The following is a 19,806-nucleotide window of genomic DNA, read 5'->3' as shown; positions in this document are numbered from 1 at the left end:
ATGTCTTTGCTGCGTGGAAGTGGTGAGACAGTGGCTCCTCTTTAGAGGGGAAACCCTCAAATTCAGCCTTTAATTCTTTCGAAAAATCCCACCGCCTAATTGAGATGAACTTTTGTAATGCATTAATTGTGTTTTGCTCGAGTGGGAAGCCTAAAATCAATCCAACAGTGCAGACAGTCAAATTAAAACATTTGCCAGCAGTCTGTAATAATACATCAATGTGTCTTCTAAATGTCCATTCTCTGGTCTTTTAAATCTCTTAGTTACACTGTGTAATGTTGCAATTTGATGCAGGTGTTCTCCATCATTAAGTTGTGAGGTTAAGGGTTGAGACATTATTTTTTACTGAATATGTAATCGCTTAAGTCACAGAGAGACATAGCAGTCTGTGTGATTGTTGGAGAGCAGAACGACGAGCAGATGCACTGGCTTGTGTGTGTGTGTGTGTGCGTGTGCGCGTGCGTGCATGTGTGTAGGGACTAAGATGCGAGGGACTAAGATGACAATCAATATTGTAGAGGAGGATCCGCTTTCTAGAGTAGACAGCGATTGAAATGTGGATGATCCTGGCTGTATTTGCCCTCTAGGTCTTCCTTTCCACATGTTTTCACTCCAGAATTAACAGGAAAAGGAGGGAAGAAGCCCATTTAAGTGACGGACAAGTTCGAATAATTCAGATCAGAGTTTAAAAGCCGCAGTCAGAAACAAAAGTGGCAGAGGGAGGAGGATTTTCAGAGCGAGAGCCAAAAGAAAAAGGGCATCGGGGTCATCGTGCCAAAAAAAGCACGCCTCCCTAATTCTCATCAGATGTTGTCGAGACTGGGGCCCCACTTTGCTTATTAATCTGTTTTAATGGTTTAATTAATAGCAGGGAGCAGACTGCAGCGTTGGCTCAGCTGGCTCGAGAAAGGAAGGACGCAGCGAGGCACTGCAACCGCAACCGAGGACGGTTTCCTCTGTCTGTATCTCACTCGCCCACATAGCAATGTCTCATGGGAGAGGACTTGGCTATCTGAATGCCGATGAGTCGTCGTCCTCATGCTATAGAGCCGACATGGACCCACAGTGGGCTGTCATAGCAATGTCTGTCATTGGAGTTGCTGTTTGCAAAAAGGTTGGCAGGCTCAGGCACAGTTAGCCTTGTTCATCTCAGTTTGGGTTTTGTTAAGTGGTGCGAAATACCCTCATTTATGTTTTTGAACACTACATTTATTGAAGGTTTTATTCACTAATAACTTACGAGGCTCTTTTGAAGTAGTCGTGGCTCCAAAACCAATTAGATTTGTGGTGAGAGCAGTACGTAACCAAGAAACATACAAGTAAACTCAACAAACTCCTGCTGTTTTCAGAGAAAAATCCAGCATCTGTCTCTTAATATTCTGTTGCTTTAACCTCAGTGTGCTTGGCTGAAAGAAGGTGTTTGGTGAATTATGGGCACACCGTCTGCGTCAGCAATGCCAGGGCTCTTGAGTGGCAGACAGACCAGCCCAACACTTACATAGTCAGACGTTGCTCTGCCTTGCGTAAGCTTGATAGTCGGTGGTGGCTTCAGGTGGTTTTGTTGTCTAGACTGAAAGTTGGGAGAGGTTTTCTCCATTTTTGACTTTGTTTTCTCACATCTAACAGTCTTTGACACATCTGAGAATAATATGACCAAACCTCAGGCCCGTCAGTGAATTATTATTATCATTGGCGGAAGGGCTCTGTTGGAAACACTATCCAAATCCCTGCAGTGCACAGCAGTCTTGTTTATGAATCTGTCGACAGCCAAGTGAAACAGCCTCTTCCACAAAACACGCTGGAATTCCAGCAGATAGAAACGGAGGATGAACCCGGTTCCTGCACAGTTTGGTTTACTCTGAAACAGGACATTGTCATCTCCTTTCAAATTCCATTCTCAAGCTCACGATATCTGCATCACGGAGGATCACCAGAGGATCACCAGAGGAATGGGGAAGTGGATAAATGGAGTGAGAGAAGTGCAGCAGAGCAACATATTTTCCTCTTGTCACATATTGTGGCTTATCAGCCTCTTCTGTAGCCTGCGAGAATGACAGGAGGTCTGGACTGTGTTAATTTGGTGTCAGCAGCGCAAGATGAGAGAGAAAGAGGGAGGGAGGGAGAGAGAGAGAGAGGGAGAGAGAGAAGGAGAGAGAGAGAGAGAGAATAAGATTGAAGATAACATATTTGCAGGCTGATTTAGAGATAGATACTTTTGTGTGTTCCTGTGTGTGTTTGTTTCAAACTCTACCTCCCTATATTTCATCTTTCTCAGTGTTCTTCCTTTTGCTTTGTTGCTTTAATGCACAATGGAGTTAGGTGGTGTTGTGAAGCAACGTGGGATCATGGAAGTTGTTGTCTTTTTCTGTCAGCTTCTCCCACTCAGGATCCCTTCAGTGTTCAATGTGCAGGAGGTTTTCAGAGTTCTTCTTATCTCAAAACCAAATGGATCCAGTGATTAAAACCGGTAAAACACTGATTTTAGCAGTTTTACATAAAAAATGTGTGTTTCTCTGATGCTATTCGGCTATCACGAAAGTTTGCTCATCTTGTTTCCCTAATAACTGAAGATCCAGACGTTCGATGACTACAATCTCCCATCCTTTATTTATAGTTAAAAGCAATCCAAAAAGTGTGTCATAAAAATGTGGCCTAAGACTTGATAAGAAGTAAATCTATAACTCATGCTTGCGGCAGAAAACCTGATCGCTGAGGAGATACGACGCCATGAGAGTGAGTTGAAATTACGAATTTCTGTAGGTTTGAAAAATTGGGAAAAACATTTGGGAAAATGTAAGCACACATTTCAATAAAAGTAAATAACATAGGTCTTGTTGATTTTAGATTAGATTAATTTAAATTAAGCAAGAACAACTTCAGACTTTCGTTCATTGAAAAGAAGTAGCTTCACACACTCCTTGGTATAGAGAACGTGGGAAATTGAGTACATTATGTTATTATTATCTAGCATGCAGTTTTAGGTTAATAATCCAAATTCAATAATTTACTTTTATGCTCATTGTTTTGTCCATCACTGTTAATTTTCTCTGTGAACCAGTAATAGTTAAGACTCTTACATTCGAGTACAGAGTAGATTCACAATATTTTGTTTATTGATGGATGTCTTTGACTTAACCTAGATATGAGCTGTTGATTCTAATGCTGTGAGTTGATACTGAAAGAATTGCTCCATGTTTACAATATTTAGTGGATAAAAGCCTCTTGATTCCAAGAAGAGACACGTGGCAGCAATGAGCTTCAAGTCGACCCTGAACATGTATTTATGTCTGTTTCCTCGTGTTTGTTGCCAGCACGAGGCATTCAACTGCATCTGCACTGTAAATATTTGCGGTCTCAATGTGAATGACCGAGAGATCCCGAGAGGGGAAGCCTCGAGTTGGACATAAGTCAAACAGAGGAATTAAAAGGACAACAACAGAGGAGGAACTTGTTAAATGATGACTGAGAAAAGTGTTGAAATGGGAGGAATGCTGCAATCATTCATTCTTTCCTTCTTTTGCTCTCCAGCCTCACCTCCCGTGCAGAGATCTCCAGTGTAAATGTTTCGTGTTGGTGGTTAACTCCATCTCAGTCCTCAACACTCTCATCTCCCTCTGTACTAGTCACGCTTACACACAAGTTTACACTCTGCAGGGATCAACACATACGCGCGGCCGCATGTTTGTGGCGTGCTTTGCGTGCACACACCTCTGACCCATTAAAATATACCACATTCAAGGATCTGACACATACCAGATGTCTGGCAATAGTGCAGAGCAAGGCCTGTTTATATCACCTGAGAGAGTGCAGACACTACATACTGTAGTCATAATAGATGACAGCATCGGGCCTTTAAATCACTGGACATTAACGGACACAATAAAACATACACTTAGAAAGCTATTCTCAATGAAAGGAAAGCTAGATGCTCTTATATTAAGACTTCTATCCCTTTGTAAACAAAGCATGGGATTAACAGTTTTATATTTTACATGTGCACAATGAAATGGTCTTCTCTACATCTGTGCGTTGCTCTTTCTTTTGGTTTATGTGCAATACGAATTAACGGCACGACAAGTGATTGCACCGAGCCGGGTCGACTCTGTTGCTTGTTATTCTCATTAAGGTTATTCTAAATGGTGTAAATTGGCAAACTCTTTCTGAAGAATGTTAATGTCATGTTTCAACAAAGAACCAGGCGGAAATTCATGTTCTCAAAGAATTTCAGTGGTTGAATTGTGATGCGACTACCTATTGCCAAGTGTCTCGTCTCAGTATTTGCTCAGTCATGTGCTCCTTTCTCAATGCCAAGACTAAAATGAATCAGCGTATGTTGTTGGAACAGGTCATGGTGCATGGTTTGTCCAGTCTTACCACAGCTGGCTCCACGTTAATAAACACAAATGTCACTTGGCTTTAAAAAATAATTGATAATAATACATTTGAATAAATATTCCATAAAAATAGTTCATTTAATTAAGAGCTTGCATAAAGAGCGATGTTTCCAATACAGCAACAAACAATCAAAAATGTAAAAAAGCTATATTTATTGATGTGATCTGTAAAAATATTTAACCGTCAAATAAAAGACAGACAAGAAAAGTCTCATTTTCAATACAACCCAATAAAAACAATGTAATGAAGGTTTTGCTATTCTTATCAGCACTGATGCACAAGAGATTCTGCTGATGGTGTTTATCTCTCTATCTTAAGTTATGTTCAGCAGATGTCATATATGGCAAACTGCCCATTACGTTTTGATATCCTGTGGAAGCAATGTGGCCTGACGATGGCACTGGAGGAGGCTCGGGAGGTCAAACACATTAAGGTATAACATCTGGGGATATTTACAGAGGATGTCATGAACTTCAGCCAGCGGTTTTCAAAATACCTTGTCAACGACCGAAATGTCATTAGCGCCCTGCCAGCAGACGGATGAAAGCAGTCTAATACCTGACGCTCTTCTGTTTGCCCAGTCGTTATAATTTGCACTTCAATGCTTTCAAAAGTAAATATATGTCTACCAGAGGAGCAGGATTTGTCCAACTCGTCCAACATGTTACATAAACATGCGTATAAAGACTCTCTATTTCCTCCAACTGCACAAATCCTAGTACTCACAGCAACAATAACCGCAGCAGACTGTCTGCTTCTGTACAAGTACGTCTGCGTCAGTCCAAGTCCTTGTTTCTCAATATTTTTGTGGCGAAAATAAAAGCTTCAGTTGCTCAACATGAATTCTGGCCTCGTTATGAGCAAGGGGGCAAATGCCTGGGATTCTGCGACGACAAGTAGAGGAGGGTTTTTTGGGAAGGGGGTCAAGTACCACCACCACCCGGACTCCGCCTAAACCCCATTAATAGCTTAAGCTGATTGGAGGGAGGTTTGTGTTTTTCTTTGGTGAGCAGAGAGTGGAAAGAGGAAGGGAGGGAGGGGGATTTCTTACCCCCGAGCTATGCATCTTTTATGGTGGATGGATGGAGAGCTTTCAGGGACTGGACAAAGATCAGACTGGCTCAGTGCCAGATAGAGAAAGAGAGAGAGGGGGGGAGGCGGGGGGGGGGGGGGGGGGGGGATACTACCACTAACAAGCTCAGTAATAAAGATTATTTACATGGAACATAACTGCACTGTGATTTACAACCCGTAATGTGATATGTGATAGTCTGATGTTATGTTGTGTTTATAGAAAGCAGACCAATAAAACATCAAAATGTGTTTGCAGTGGAAGGAAAGGTTCAAACTGTTTTCAAAGTATACATCCTACCTGTGAAAGCACCTGAAGAGGACCAGCTGCAGGCCTCCGCCTCGTGGCCTTCGTGACGGGTTCATAAATGCGTTGTTGAATAACAAATAATTCTGTTTTTTTTTCTGAGTGAGGGATTGTTACTGACATTTTATTTGTACTCACTTTGGGTTTCACTTTCAAATACAGTGGCAGATAATCAGGTTAAACTGCTGGTCTGTTCACAACTTGCCTAATCACATGAACATGTGGGTCTGACGCTGTGTTCCCAGCTCTCAACTACTTTGTGAGTTATTATAACATCTAGAGGTTCTTAAAAGTTCTAATAAACCCAAGTAATCCGTTAACAAGTGAAATATAAGATGAAATCTTGGACAAAATAAAATAACAAGAAGTTCAGCAATTGGAAGGAACTTTGGCAGCGAACCAAAAATGCATTGAGAGAACTTCTCAAAGAGCCGAGTGTGTGTGAGCTGCCCTCAGGTGTTTTCGGACAGTCTTTCATGTCATTGGGTGTTTGAAGTTTTTTAGCTTGAGAGCGGATTGTATACATCGGTACAGGCAGTGTTGAAATCCATAATAGTCCCTAAGCGCCACAGGTTTCAGCGCCGTTCCACCATTCCTCCCCTCATTAAACGACACATATAGGTCTGTAAAAAGCCTTAATTGATGAGTACTGCTGCCGTGTTTGTTGGTTGGGGATGTTGTAAAGCAGACACGGCTCGTGTCGTAAACTGAGGCCGCTCCGTGGGTGTGTGTTTGTTGAAAAAATAGGCGAGGGACGAAAGAGCGAGGAGGCACAGAGGCTATAAAGTGGGCCTAATAGGACCGTTCTCTGCTGGAGAGCATGAAAAACAAGGAGCCGTGAAACGGGCAGTGATGCGTAGCAGAGCCTCACTGTGTCATTAACACTCCTCCTCCGTCTTTATTTCCATCGCTCTTGTCAATTTCTCCTTTATTTTCCTTGTGCCTTCCTCTGCTATCCCCCCACTCTTTCACGGCTTCCCCCTCTTCTCTCCATCTTTACGAGCCTCTCTCCAGCTACTGTACTGTGTCGCCAGGTGCACCACATGTAAATTAGCCTTTTACAGAGCAGGCTTAAGTGGAGCAGAAACACCTCTTGTTACATGTTTCATGTGTTCTTTACTGTTTTTGTCAGCTGTAATTCATCTTTTTATCGTTTCCAGAAACCAATGCAATGACTTCAAACAGGGTGTTTGATTTATGATGAAACGGTGATGTGTTTTTTGTTTGTTTATCAATTTGTTGTAATTGTTCAGTTCAATTTCTATTTATGTCCGTGAAACTATGAGATGGTAGTTTAGATTTGATTGACAATATGTCATATAGGTTAAATATTTAGGATTATATCACATGACGGATTTCTTAATCCATCATGCAATCTTTGAATTCTTTTGTCATTTGTTACTTGTTATTTTATACTTTTTGTTTTTTTGCCACAACTTACAATACAAGACAATACTTTTACAAGGTGGAGGCAAATATTCATAATTATATATAGGTATATTAGTTGTATAATAATTTCAGGTACTGCATACAACACTGTATAAAGTATTCAATATGAACGGTAACTTTTTATTTAAACTTTTTTTAAATAATGATCTTGTGCTCCACCAACAACGTTGGCACATTGTTTAGAGACAACAACAAAAAACTTGACTTTTTGCACTTCTTTGTGCTTGTCTCTCACACATAATTTAAGATGATAAATGTGCCCAGGGCAATTTAAGGTGGAATGACTTTCTCCTTGAGCATCTTAAGTGCTTTCCGCCAGTGTCTTTTTCGAGGCCTTTGCCCTTCTTCGAATCCAACATGTTTGTCCCTTTCTGTGACCCCCATCCATCTCTGGATATTTTCACCGTCCCTCTTCAGCGCTCTTTCAGCTCCCTCCTACTTTCACTTTCTGATCTGCCATTCTGTCTGCGTGTGTGTGAGTGTGTGAGTGTGTGTGTGTGTGTGTGTGTGTGTGTGTGTGTGTGTGTGTGTGTGTGTGTGTGTGTGTGTGTGTGTGTGTGTGTGTGTGTGTGAGTGAGTGAGTGAGTGAGAGAGCTGTTGCCTGAAATCCCTCCAGTTGGTGGGAGGTGATGAAGAGGGACACACGCTATGTCAAAGGTCACACAGGCTAAGGATGGAGGAAGTCAGCAGCTGCCAGCTTTCTGGAAGAGAAGCATCTGTCTTTTTTTTTGTTTCTCTTGCTCTCGAGTCAGAGAGCGAGAGAAACAAAAATCAGCTCCTGTTTTGACACAACGGCTTCTTCAGCTCCAACAATTGTTGTCTTTCTGTAGAAATAGTGTATGCATGACCAAGTGACCACCGGCCCGCGGTGGTGTGAGATGATGTGTGGGTGTGGCGAGTTGGCAGGCCGACAACAACCACAATTGTTTTCAGTTTGTTTGTGACTCTTGATTGGATGAGCATGTACTTTATAAGCATGAATTAGTTTCACAAAAAACATCCCGGAACTCACGATCCCACAAGGCTAGTGTGTGTGTGTGTGTGTGTGTGTGTGTGTGTGGTGGTGTTTTTTTGCACTTGCATGTGTACTGTACGTGTGCTTGTGTGTCTGATAAACGCATCCTTCATCCTTGGAATTTGGTGAAACAGTGACATAACAATTGAAAGGGAAATGGAAACGGAAAAGCTTCCATAATAAATAGCAGAAATAGTTGTTTAATTAGAGCTGGGACTTTTACTATGCACAGTCCATTATGTTTGGCGCTCATTGCCTCTCGGCAAGGCTTCACGCTTCGTGGTAAATAAAGGACGTCACAGATTCATCTCCAGTCTTCTTCATGAGGTCGTGAGTCCAGGACCTCGGGAAACTCGGCCACATGGAGCCATGTGAATGAAATGGTGAATGGTCGACAGATGCTAGTGCTTTCTTGTTGTGGGGGCTTGTCACTGGGGCAACCATAACTGCAATAAATTGGGGCGAGGTTGAGGGGATGCATATAGTGTGCTGACTCAGAATTAATGTATACATAGACTGTGTTTATCTGAATTGAAACGTTCAAACTGAGCACCAGTTCCTTCATCCCCCTGTCAGGCCTTTTGTGTGAACGTATGTTTGTTTTTGAGGGCTAGACTAAACGTTTTAATTGTCCATTGCAGTTGTCTATTTATGCGCCTCAAACGCACATGGGAAGCCTCAGTGGAAAGTTTCCTCGCATGTGAGCATTGTTTTCGCAGTGAAGTACCCTGGAATTTAAGGCCCAACTTAACAACATTTCTCGTGTGAGAGGGCCTTCGACCGCAAGCGGCCGGGCCTCTGTCCAGATTTAGCGGCCCATTCGCAAATACCACTGGACATCTTCGGTCTCCATTGTTTAGCTTGGAAGATGACAGAATTCGGTCACAACATATATATACAGTATATATTATAGCACCATAGAAATATTTGTTACTTTTACTGTCTGCTATGCACATGAAGCCCATAATGTTCGCTACTCATTGTGTCAGCGACAATGATGTCTGTTGTTTATTGTAAAAAAAAAGATTGTTTATTGAAGACACGGTTCTGTAGATGCTATTTTCTCTGTCTAGGACTGAATCCTAAAAAGTGAGAAGACGCAAGGTATCAGAAAAAAAATGCCAATTACCTTTGGGCGCCAAACAGAGGTCGGCAACAAGAAAGGGCAAAAGTCTGAGTATTAAAAACGTATTAAAAAAAGTAACGCCCGTTAGCATCGAATGCCAGGTCATACGCTCTGGCTTGTCAGGTCATTCTTTGATCAGATATTAGTCAGAGTCATCAGATCGGGCACAAAGTGTTTGGAATTTTAAGCTGGTTAACATTTCTGTGGTTTTAGATTTTCTTCTCAATACAAAGATTCTGTATGTGAAAATAAGATATAAAATTACTTTGACAGGCTGACTTCCTTTTTTCCAATTCTACCGGTGATTACATTTCCTTGTGATTAGGGCTGGATATCACGTTTATATGCTGATGCGATACCTACGATTCTGTACTCATAAGTACCACAACAGCAGAACTTTGCTTCCATCAAATAGTCTGGCAACAAGATCATTTTAAGATTATTATTAGACAATAGCTGACCAGACGTCTGAAGCCCATGCGTATACTTGTGAACCACACTGACTGGAAAGATCTGCTTATTCTGAGGGTTTTAGATTGTTTATAAGTGAAATTAGGTGGTTTATGTTCAACACACCATGTGGGAAGCAGCCTGTGTATGAGCACTGAATGGATTGTGTGTTTGCAAGCATGTGTTTGTGGATTTTGTTGGCCGAAGCAAAACATATATCCCTCCAAGATGAAAACTCTCTCTTTCTCTGTTTGTCATTGTGGCGGAGGAGGCAGATGTTCTCGCTCTCCATCTTTCGATATCCTTTCATCGTTTCCGTCCCGGTCTGTTTTTAGGCCTGGCTAATCGAACACAGCCTCTCCCCGGAGACTCAAGAGATTCCCGTGTGATAGTATCTTTGGCTCCCGGACCAGACGTGTCTGCCAGTTTAATGACTTACTTCATATTACAATAGAAAGGACTTTAACAGATGAACTGGCCTGTGCTTACTTTGGTCTTTGACTCTTTATTTTAACTCCCTATTTAATCCTAGAAAAATGTATTCTTGTGTTTTTCATGTTTCAAATGTCAGTGACAGCTAAGATAGTTAGATAGCCTTTGAATTCAAAGGTGAGGTTTGCATTTAATGCTCTCTGAGTTAATGTCTTAAAGGGGAACTCCACAGATTTTACACATCAAAATCTGTTTACCGGCCCTAACGTTCTCCTGGATATGGGAAAATAGTTTTATTAAGTGTTTTGTGGCTCAAAATCAGATTTGCCAATACCTGCATAACACTGAACTGACTGAACTGTCAGTGTCAAGAATATGTCGAAATAAAAAAATTTAAATCTCTGGTACAATAACAGCATAGTTAGTTAACTTGCGCAACATGACATACTTAATTTACTTACTGTAAGTTAATAAACAGACGCTCTTATTTTAATTTCAAACTGTGATCTTTTCTTAAACTTAACCAAGTAGTTTTGTTTGCATTCACATCTGTCCAAAGGCAATACTGGTACACTTGTCCTTTCAAAGGAGGCGGAGCAGACCTCAGGTCAGTGGTTGAGGGAGTCAAAGTCTTTCGTAATTTTTCAGGAATGATGAACGAGACGAGACGCCTTGTTGGAACATCATGACATCAGAAATTGATAACTCTGTTTATCTAATCTAAAAAAAAATATTGTTTGGCCGACCCACAGCGTCCTTTATTAAAGTAATGTTTCACTCTCATGTTGTTGATTTAAAAAAGAAGCATCAAAAAACGTTGTTGTGAGAATTCGGAAAGTATGAATGCCGGCAATGTAACGAAGCATCATTTAACTTCATTATTAGTTATTCTGATTGCGCAAATATTGTTTTAACTTTAAATAAATAGCGTCTGATCATAGAGGCTCGCTCTTTCCCTCTCTATGATCATTACTGCGTACAGTAGTTCTCTTTGACCAGCTGCTGTCCCTCCATACGGCGACTACCAGCCCAGACTCAGCAGGCTCTTTCTGTTTTATGGTCATCTGGCCCGCTGACAGTCAACTTCCTCTCTAAATGAAGGGGTACGGTGCAGCAGAGTTAACGCTGCAGCCATAGGCGGTAACTACGTGGATCACATACTATTGGCTGCCGCGTACTTCAGACCCACAGGATCCAAACACAATTAGTTTCAGTTTTGGGGTCTGACTTTTGGATCAAGTCTTGGAGCAATGATACATTCTAAAGGAAATTCCCACAGGTTTCTCCACATTCTCCTTCCAGCTTTTTCCCTTTTTATTTTAGATTCATGGCTGCTCGTTCTTTCATCATTTATCCCTTCCTGTCCATCCTCCTCTGACGCCAGAAGCAATGTCTGATCTTTCTAAACTCTGTGTGTGGGTGTGTGTTTGTGTATGTGTGTAACCATGCATCAGTCTGTGTACATTTCTACCTGCCAGCACGTGCAACCTGCCAGGAATTTTTTTCCGATATACAGTATTTCCACTGTTGCGCTCTGGGTGAATTATTATTCACATTAAAAATAACTAGTCTTCCTGTAAACCTTAAAATTAAGCTGTAAACCAGATTCCTGAGGACTTGAACAGAGGGACACTTTTAGCTGTAAGATGCCTCCTCTGAGTTTAAAGGACACAGGAGGGAGAAAATCCATCGGTTGCTTTTGTTATCAAATGAAAAGTGCAGACGGACACAAACTCACTGTCTGCACCAGAACAGGGATACCACAGGGTTGTGTGTGTGTGTGTGTGTGTGTGTGTGTGTGTGTGTGTGTGTGTGTGTGTGTGTGTGTGTGTTTGTGTTTGTGTTTGATATGAATTACTGGGTGCATTTTAGTGCCAGCAGCCAGTGCCTGCTTTATAGTTGGTTAACATCTCCTGGCTGACCTGCTGCCGGGTTTCAACTGAGGGGGAGGACAGGTTAGAGGCCGGCATTGGCTCAGAAGTGGAAATTCACACCTGACCTGAGGCCTCTGGCTTAGTGGCGAGTAAATGAGATGTGAAGAATATTAGTACTATGGATTCTCTGTTGCGCCTACCGTACAGGACGGCGTGTAATTCAACCGGCCTGGTTTTTAAAATCACAGTTTACTTAAGCTATAAGTCATAAACTGGAGACCTCTGAACTGATGCCAACAAAGACAGCGATATAACGTGATATTATAATGTGTGTGTACTGAAATAGTAGTAAAGCTCATAACTAACTGCTCACACTAAAGGGGGTTTGAACATATCCCATGTGGATACAAGCTTTTCTACATATTTGTTTAAATGTATTATACGTGTTTAAATGATGTGTGTGGGTGTGGATTGAGAAAGTTTATGATTTCCTCATTTAAAGAGCACAACACCAAATTAAACTGTCTGAAAGCAGCTGCCTGAAACTCCCCGTTTCTCTGTCGCCGGTTCTGCTGCTGTTTGTTTTTTAATTAATGCAAACAACACTTGGATTTGCTTGAATAGAGTACGACGTGAGTCACAGTGCAGCGGCCAACTGTAATCTGTTAACGAATTAACTTTATTTGATACACATGTAATATACTTCTATGTAATGGTTTGGAAGTAATGTTTCTGAAGCTTTGCAGTCTGGACTCATAGATTGGACTATTAATCCATAACAGCAGTCTCATATGAATGTTCAGTACACACATGTTTTTTTTTAGATTTCATTACCTGTAGTCTCTGCTGTCTAAAAGGTTTTATAGTGTTTTCTCCTCTCTGTCCGGCTGTTATTTCAGACATCTCTGAGTTTGCAGCGACTCAAGCTGTAACTTTCAGCCTCTGAAGTTCTGTGGGCTTTTGGGAAATGCTGTTCATTAAAGGCCATTATGAAACAGAAGTTTTTCAATAAACTATCGTCCTCATCAAGACATATGAGGCACCATACTGTTCCTCTAAAGCTGTATTTTTAGTTATTGGAGTCGTAACACATGTTAATGGGACTTTGAATGAGGTTTCCTTACTCTTGGAACAGTTCTGGTTTCACTTTAGCTCTTTATAAGAGCTAAAATGTCAGTGATTACTCCACACTTGATGGTTCTCAAATGTGTTAACTGAGTATATTTGGGCTTCAGACTCACGATTTAATCGAATAAATCACCGGAAAAGCCGCCCAGGGCTCCGGGAAACCACAACGGGCGCTCATAATTACCTTCTGACATCCAGGGGACCAAACGATTAATTGATGATACAAACGTAAATTAAACTCCTGAGAGATTTTTCTGAACTCTGACTCTGGACGTGAGGGGAAAACAGTCGGTGTGATTCATACGTACATGCAGTTAACACATGCTTAGTGGCTCTAATTTGTTTGTGTTGTCTGGATAAGCTTCCTTTTTTAAGTGGGTTGGAGACACAGGAACCAAATCAGCACAGAAGAAAATTGCTTTAACTTTGGGGAGCAACTGATAAAGCTTTTTCCCTGCAAAGTGCACCAGTAATTGCTGTGAATTATGGAAACTGCCCGCGCAGAAAATTGCTTGTGTGAATCTACTCGAATAATTTGCTGATAAGGGCTGCTGTTCTTAGTAATAACATAATTCAAATAATCAGAATCAGAATTTTGATACTAATTCAAAGTAGTTAATCCAAAAACATCAGAAACATATGAGATCACTTGATACCAGAATTAAAGGCACATTACGTCACTGAATATAATTCAGGGAATCACAGGTTTGATCAGTTAATCCGTACTTTACGAACAATCTCATGTGAAAGTAACGTTTAAACCCAGATAAGACCATGCGATGGAAAAAGTCATTCATTTATTTTACTCCTCTGCAACACAAATGATGCTACGACATAAAGTTGATTGATGGTGAATGAAAGAATGTTGGAGGACATCCATATGACCCCTGCTGCTTCATCTCTGCAGCATGTCCTCTGATGGGACGCAGGTGATGCTAATAGGAAACACACTTTATTACTGTGTGCCTGTGTGTGTCCTTGAGTGTGTGCGCGTGCAGGTGATCAAAAGGGTTTTCTAATGTAGCCCATGTGTGCTTACAGGCGAACCGTAGCTGGTTGTAGATTAACCTTTCTTTGATTGTCGCATTTCTTTGTAAAAAAAAAAAGTAAAATGTTCTATCGTTTTCCCGGCTTGAAATAATTAAGATGCTGAACTGAACCTGTCTTTTTTACCATCCCAAGAGAGCTCATTATGTCATTAATGCAACTTTTTCCACCATTTCATGTCCAGACAGGAATATGATCAAAGTCTCCCCATAAAATCTGTAAAGCGTTTTTTCTGTCTCAGTCACACATTTAATTATCAGTTTTTCATTTCAACGTAATTTTCTTTTATCCATGTCCATCATCCAATCTTTCCATCCAGCCGTGTCTCTTTCTGTTAGTGTTAGTTTGTAACTGCAGTGTTTTTCCTCTCCTCCTACCAGCATGTCCACCAGGCACCTATAAACCAGAGGGAGCACCAGGAGGCCTGAGCACCTGCCTGTCATGCCCCGACTCGCAGCACACCTCTCAGCCCGGCAGCACCTCCCTCAGCGACTGCGTCTGCAAGCCGGGCTATCAGCCAATCGGCATGACCTGCCAGGGTGAGAGCCACTAATCTGTTAACTGCACTGTCAGCTCTATTTGATTGAGTCTGAAGGGTCTCAATCCCGACACTTGTGTGCCCTTTAGCAGAAAATCACTTTTGACACTTTATGTAGTGAGCTTTATAAAAACAAATTAGGGATTTGACGTTCATAAAAACGTTTCCATTTTATTTTTTTACTATTTTGAACTTTACATTTTTTCCATGACTAAAACTAACAGTTTAGTCTGAGCATTATTAATTCTTAATAGCCCGAATGTCAAGTCCACTGTACATCAAGAGAAAAAGTCCAGGAAAAAAGGCACCACATTATTGATTATATTTCCACGTCCTATGTAGTTGGAGCCTCTTGTATGACCCTGTAATGACGCCTAGGAACCATAATGCAGTTTGAATATATCCCTCATGAGCCAGAACATGCAATTTGACTGCGTCTGAAATTGATGCTTTGACTATGGCGTGACAGGATTTTAAATTGTTGCTTCGAAAACAACACAGCATGACAACGATGAAAGTCGCACGAGGTGACTTCCTCACAGTGACAAAGTACCAATGAAGAATATCTTCATCCAAATACAGACGTTACGTCATAGTGGGATTTCCAGGCCTCATGAGTTTGTATACAAGGTTTAACACGTGAATGTTTCATAAAGCAGCGTTATGGGATCATTTGTGGCTAAGCAGGATGGTGGAAATGTCGGGATACATGACGTTGAATAAACTGGAACGGAAACTAAGCATTTCACAGAAGTATGAGGTTATTATCAGAGTGTACTGCGTATTGTGAATCAGCTTCCAGTAATTTTAGTGGTCTCAAGAATGAGCCAGTAATTTCCACACAGCGGTTCGTCTGAACAAAACAATGTTCATTAATCATATCTTTCTTGGACTGCATTTTGCTTTCTCTTCCTCCCTCTGTGTAGATTGGGGAGGTGATGTTTGACAACCTGTAATTTTTTTGCTTTTACACTTTGTTATCATTTTTGTTAGGAATATAAACTTTCCACTGTGTCGGCAGTTCCCACCAGCAGATTATCTCTCTCTCTCTCTCTCTCTCTCTTTCTCTCTCTCTCTCTCTCTCTCTCTCTCTCTCTCTATCTCTCTCTCTCTCTCTGTCTGTGCGTGTGTCTGTGTGTGTTTTTCTGTTCCCTATAATATGAAATTCAGGATTTCAAATTATTTTAATTTTTTTCTTCTTCTTCTTCCAGTGGTATATTGTCCAGCACTGTCTCCTCCAGAAAATGGTTTTTTCATCCAGAATGTATGTAACAACCACTTCGATGCGGCCTGTGGTGTGCGATGCCAACCAGATTTTGACCTCCAGGGAACAGGCATCAGACTGTGCCAGGCCGATGGCTTTTGGTCGGGGACACCTGCCAGCTGCAGAGGTGAGCAGGAAGCAGGCCTGATGCATGATGATGAAATAAAAAAGATCCCAGATGGAGGTGGGAATTGTTTGTTTGGTCCAAAACCCAAAGATATTCTGTTCATAATGATTTTTTTTTTTGTATTTGAGAAGCTGGAACCAGAGACATCATAATCTTTCAGTATATTGTAATTGAAGTGGTCTGAGAGAAAACTAGACCTCTGTGCCTCCTCTTGGCTCTGTTTTCTGGCTTTAGAAAAGAAGACTTTGCCCAATCACAGGTCATTTCGGAGAGAGGATGTTTCTATTGGTGGTTCTACAAATGCAGATGTATGTGCACGTCCCTTCAGATGCTGAAAGCCTGATACACTCGCAGAAAATCCTCACCCTTCTATTCCAGTACTGGCAACAACATGCATACACTGCAAAGCAACCCCCCAAAAAAGAAGAAAGACTCATCAAAAAGTCTGACATCAGCAAAGTGTTGCTAATGTTGCTGGTTTTAGTTTAAAAGGCAAAGCTTTTCGCAAAATTTTATCTTCATTTGAAACGCTTCACCGATATTGTAGCTTGCAAGACATGTACCGACCTCATGTTGGTGGTTTGTTTGCTAAATGAAGGATGCAAAATGTTTAATTACTCAAGTTACTTTTTAAATATGGCATTTGTTTTTACAGTATTGGAGACTTTGTGTTGTCTTGCATGACGCAGTAACAGCATTGGTGGCACTTTATAATAACTACACACTATTTAGCCTTAGTAAAGCATGAATAAACACTGAATTCATCATTATTCCAACATGAACACTCATTAGTAACTCATCAGTATGCAATTCATAAACACAGTTATAAATGTTTCATTCTTGATTAATAAGCTTGGATTTTCATACTTTATAAATGATGGATTCCCCATTTGTAAATGAAGTATTAAGGACTTATATATGATTAATAAGAAAACCCAAGCTTCTTAATCAAGAATGAAACATTTATAACTGTTTATGAATTGCATACTAATGAGTTACTAGTGAGTGTTGGAATACTGTTTTATAAATGATGAATTCAGTGTTTATTCATGCTTTACTAATCCTAAATAGCGTGTACTTATTACAAAGTGCTACCACAGCATTTTACCATATAATCCCCCTGGATATACAGTGATTATACACAAACAGACAAGCTCAGCCATTGATCGCAGCAGGTTCCTCCACACCACACGTCTCTTATGACTCCTCATCAAAGTCCTCACAGCCTGCCGCCTCCCTTCTGATCTCTGTGAACCTTCATAAACATGTATTGCATTAGATTGACACATCAAGATGAAGGGTATTAGTTGTACTAACTCGTTCTGCATGCTCCAGTGAGTCTGTGTGTGGCGGCGTGTAAAGATTTCTTGCCGTGTATTGAGATCATGTGTGTTTAGACTGAACAAGGAATCAACATTTACTGGGAGACTACTGCTCTCTGCCAGGCCAGATGTTAGGAGGAAGGAAGGTGGGGAGGAATCAGTTAGAAAGCGAGAGCGAGTTCATGGAGAACACACCAAAAGGATGCAAGGAAAGGAAAGACAGAAGGTTGTGCAGGAGGACGCAAGAGTGTGTGTGAGTTCAAGAAGGGAGAAAGGAAAGAGTGAGTTGGAGATGTCCAGAGATAATGAGGAAAATGCCCGTTTTTTTACAGAAAGACGGCAACAGTGTGACTCACAAAAATACCAAGACACTGAATATTCAAGGGTGTGTGTTGAAGATTTATAGTAGTGGCTTTTGGGTATATATTTTCTGAGTGTGTGTGCATATGTCTGCTTGCATGTGTTACACTAAGTCTAGTCTTTGCCACATATACTGTCGGACCTCCCAGCTAGTTGAGCCCTGAGGGAGGGGGTCTCTCCTGAACCCGCCTGTCTGTCTTTGGGTGGTGATGAGAAATAACACACTACACACCCTTTTCTAGACCTCAGCATAACTCACAACAGGCACACATCATGAGTTTTTTACTTTTATTTCACAGGGACTTTCACGTTTTGGGTTAAATGATAGGTCCCGAGTTGTAGACGATGATGATGGTGGTGCTGCACATTCCTGCTGTTGATTTACTGCTTTCTCCTCCTCTTGTGATAGATATATAGTACATGTATTGATAAGTTACACCTCATTTTTAGCATGAAAATATACGGTCTAAATGATGTTTGTCTTAGTCCTTTTGAAGAAGCATACATGTGGGGATCGTGCAGATTGAAGAATACCCTTTTCAGCTTTTTTTATTTATTTTTTATAGGCCAGTAAAACAAACCATTAACATTAGTTGAACATTGTTTTTCATCTCTGTCTGCTACTTTTGCCTTCGATCGCTTTTAGATTCAGGTTCTTTTCATTGTTAAAAGAAAGAGATTTTCCTTCTCTGTTAGTTTTCAAAAATGTACAGCAAATACAGCTGCAATGAGTAGAAGGAGGTCAAGATAAGTAAAGCAATGCGTGACATGGATCCAGTGAAATATAACGATATACAAATTGGATTTTATTGGTTTTGGGGGATTGAATCCTCATGTTTATGTTTGTTTCACCCGGCAGTACGCTCCTGCTCACCCCTCGCTCGGCCGCAGCATGGCTCCCTGAGGTGCAGCGAAGGCGTCGCCTCCCACAGGGCCGAGTGTCAGGTGGGCTGTGAGCGAGGCTACAGGCTGGAGGGAGACTCCAGACTCACCTGCCAGCCCAACTCCCAGTGGAGTGGATCCCAACCTCGGTGTGTGGGTAAGCCTGCATCACCTCCAAGCCTCTATATCAGCCTGTGTGTTACTTCTGATGGCGCTTCTTCCTTTAGCCTCTCACTCTCTCCACCATCTGCCAACGGAAAAGAAACTCAAAAAGCATAACGTTTCTTTTTGGAGCCATGTGGTCATTTTTTGTGTAATTTCTCTTTGTGGCCACACAGTGGGTTCGAATCAGCATGCATTGTATTGAAAGGCAAAATATGATTCCAAAACAAAGGAGGCTCTGTGATTTATTGCAAGAATAAAGGAGAAGGCACATCAGTCATAATGACTGAACTTAGGAAGTTGAAGAGGAAACAAAGCAACGTTGCATCTTAATTGATGCTGAGTGAAACATCTGTTTGGTGTGTTTGGTTATAAGTTCTTCAATGGCGATTTTACAGCAGGTTTTTGACAAAAATCCTTAAGGTGATACCGGGTCATAGTTCAGTCAGAGTTTAATCACCCAACACTCTTTTGGTCTGCTCAATTCAACTTGCATTATTTTCTATTATAAATCGTGCAGACCTGCGTTCAAATAATCACACACAATATATTTCTGTAGCAGGACATCTTTCTCAAAGCCTGCGGTGTATCTCACTGTAAACTTATGTTATCTGTTTAGCTTTCGCTCAGTGATTCCTGTCCCACTGAAAAAACAGAAAGATCATTTATCAGGGGGGTATTCCTCTGTAAAAACATGTGGTATTGCACACATATGTAAACACGCATGAGAACATACACTCACACATGCACGGCGGTTAAACACATGGTCTGTATTTGCGCAGATCCTCTCTACATCATCCCAAGATACATCTGCTTTCTCACATGCACACAAAATTACCCACACATTTCAGAACTGA

General features: G+C 41.2%; 1 protein-coding gene across 1 annotated transcript in view; it reads left to right on the top strand.

The window, feature by feature from the left end:
• svep1 (sushi, von Willebrand factor type A, EGF and pentraxin domain containing 1) overlaps positions 1-19,806 on the top strand; it is a gene marked incomplete at its 5' end in the record, with an annotated part of 85,457 nt that overhangs the window by 26,155 nt on the left and 39,496 nt on the right. Inside the window, 3 exons of the mRNA XM_079215078.1 lie at positions 14,675-14,833; positions 16,044-16,223; positions 18,765-18,944. Coding sequence (XP_079071204.1) covers positions 14,675-14,833; positions 16,044-16,223; positions 18,765-18,944 — 519 coding nt within the window. The remainder of the gene's footprint in view (positions 1-14,674; positions 14,834-16,043; positions 16,224-18,764; positions 18,945-19,806) is intronic.

Source organism: Taurulus bubalis, assembly GCF_910589615.1.
Source record: "Taurulus bubalis genome assembly, chromosome: 3".
In the NCBI taxonomy this organism is placed as follows: Eukaryota; Metazoa; Chordata; class Actinopteri; order Perciformes; family Cottidae; genus Taurulus; species Taurulus bubalis.
The sequence above is the reverse complement of the archived record's forward strand: the minus strand, read 5'-3'. Positions and strand labels throughout refer to the sequence as shown.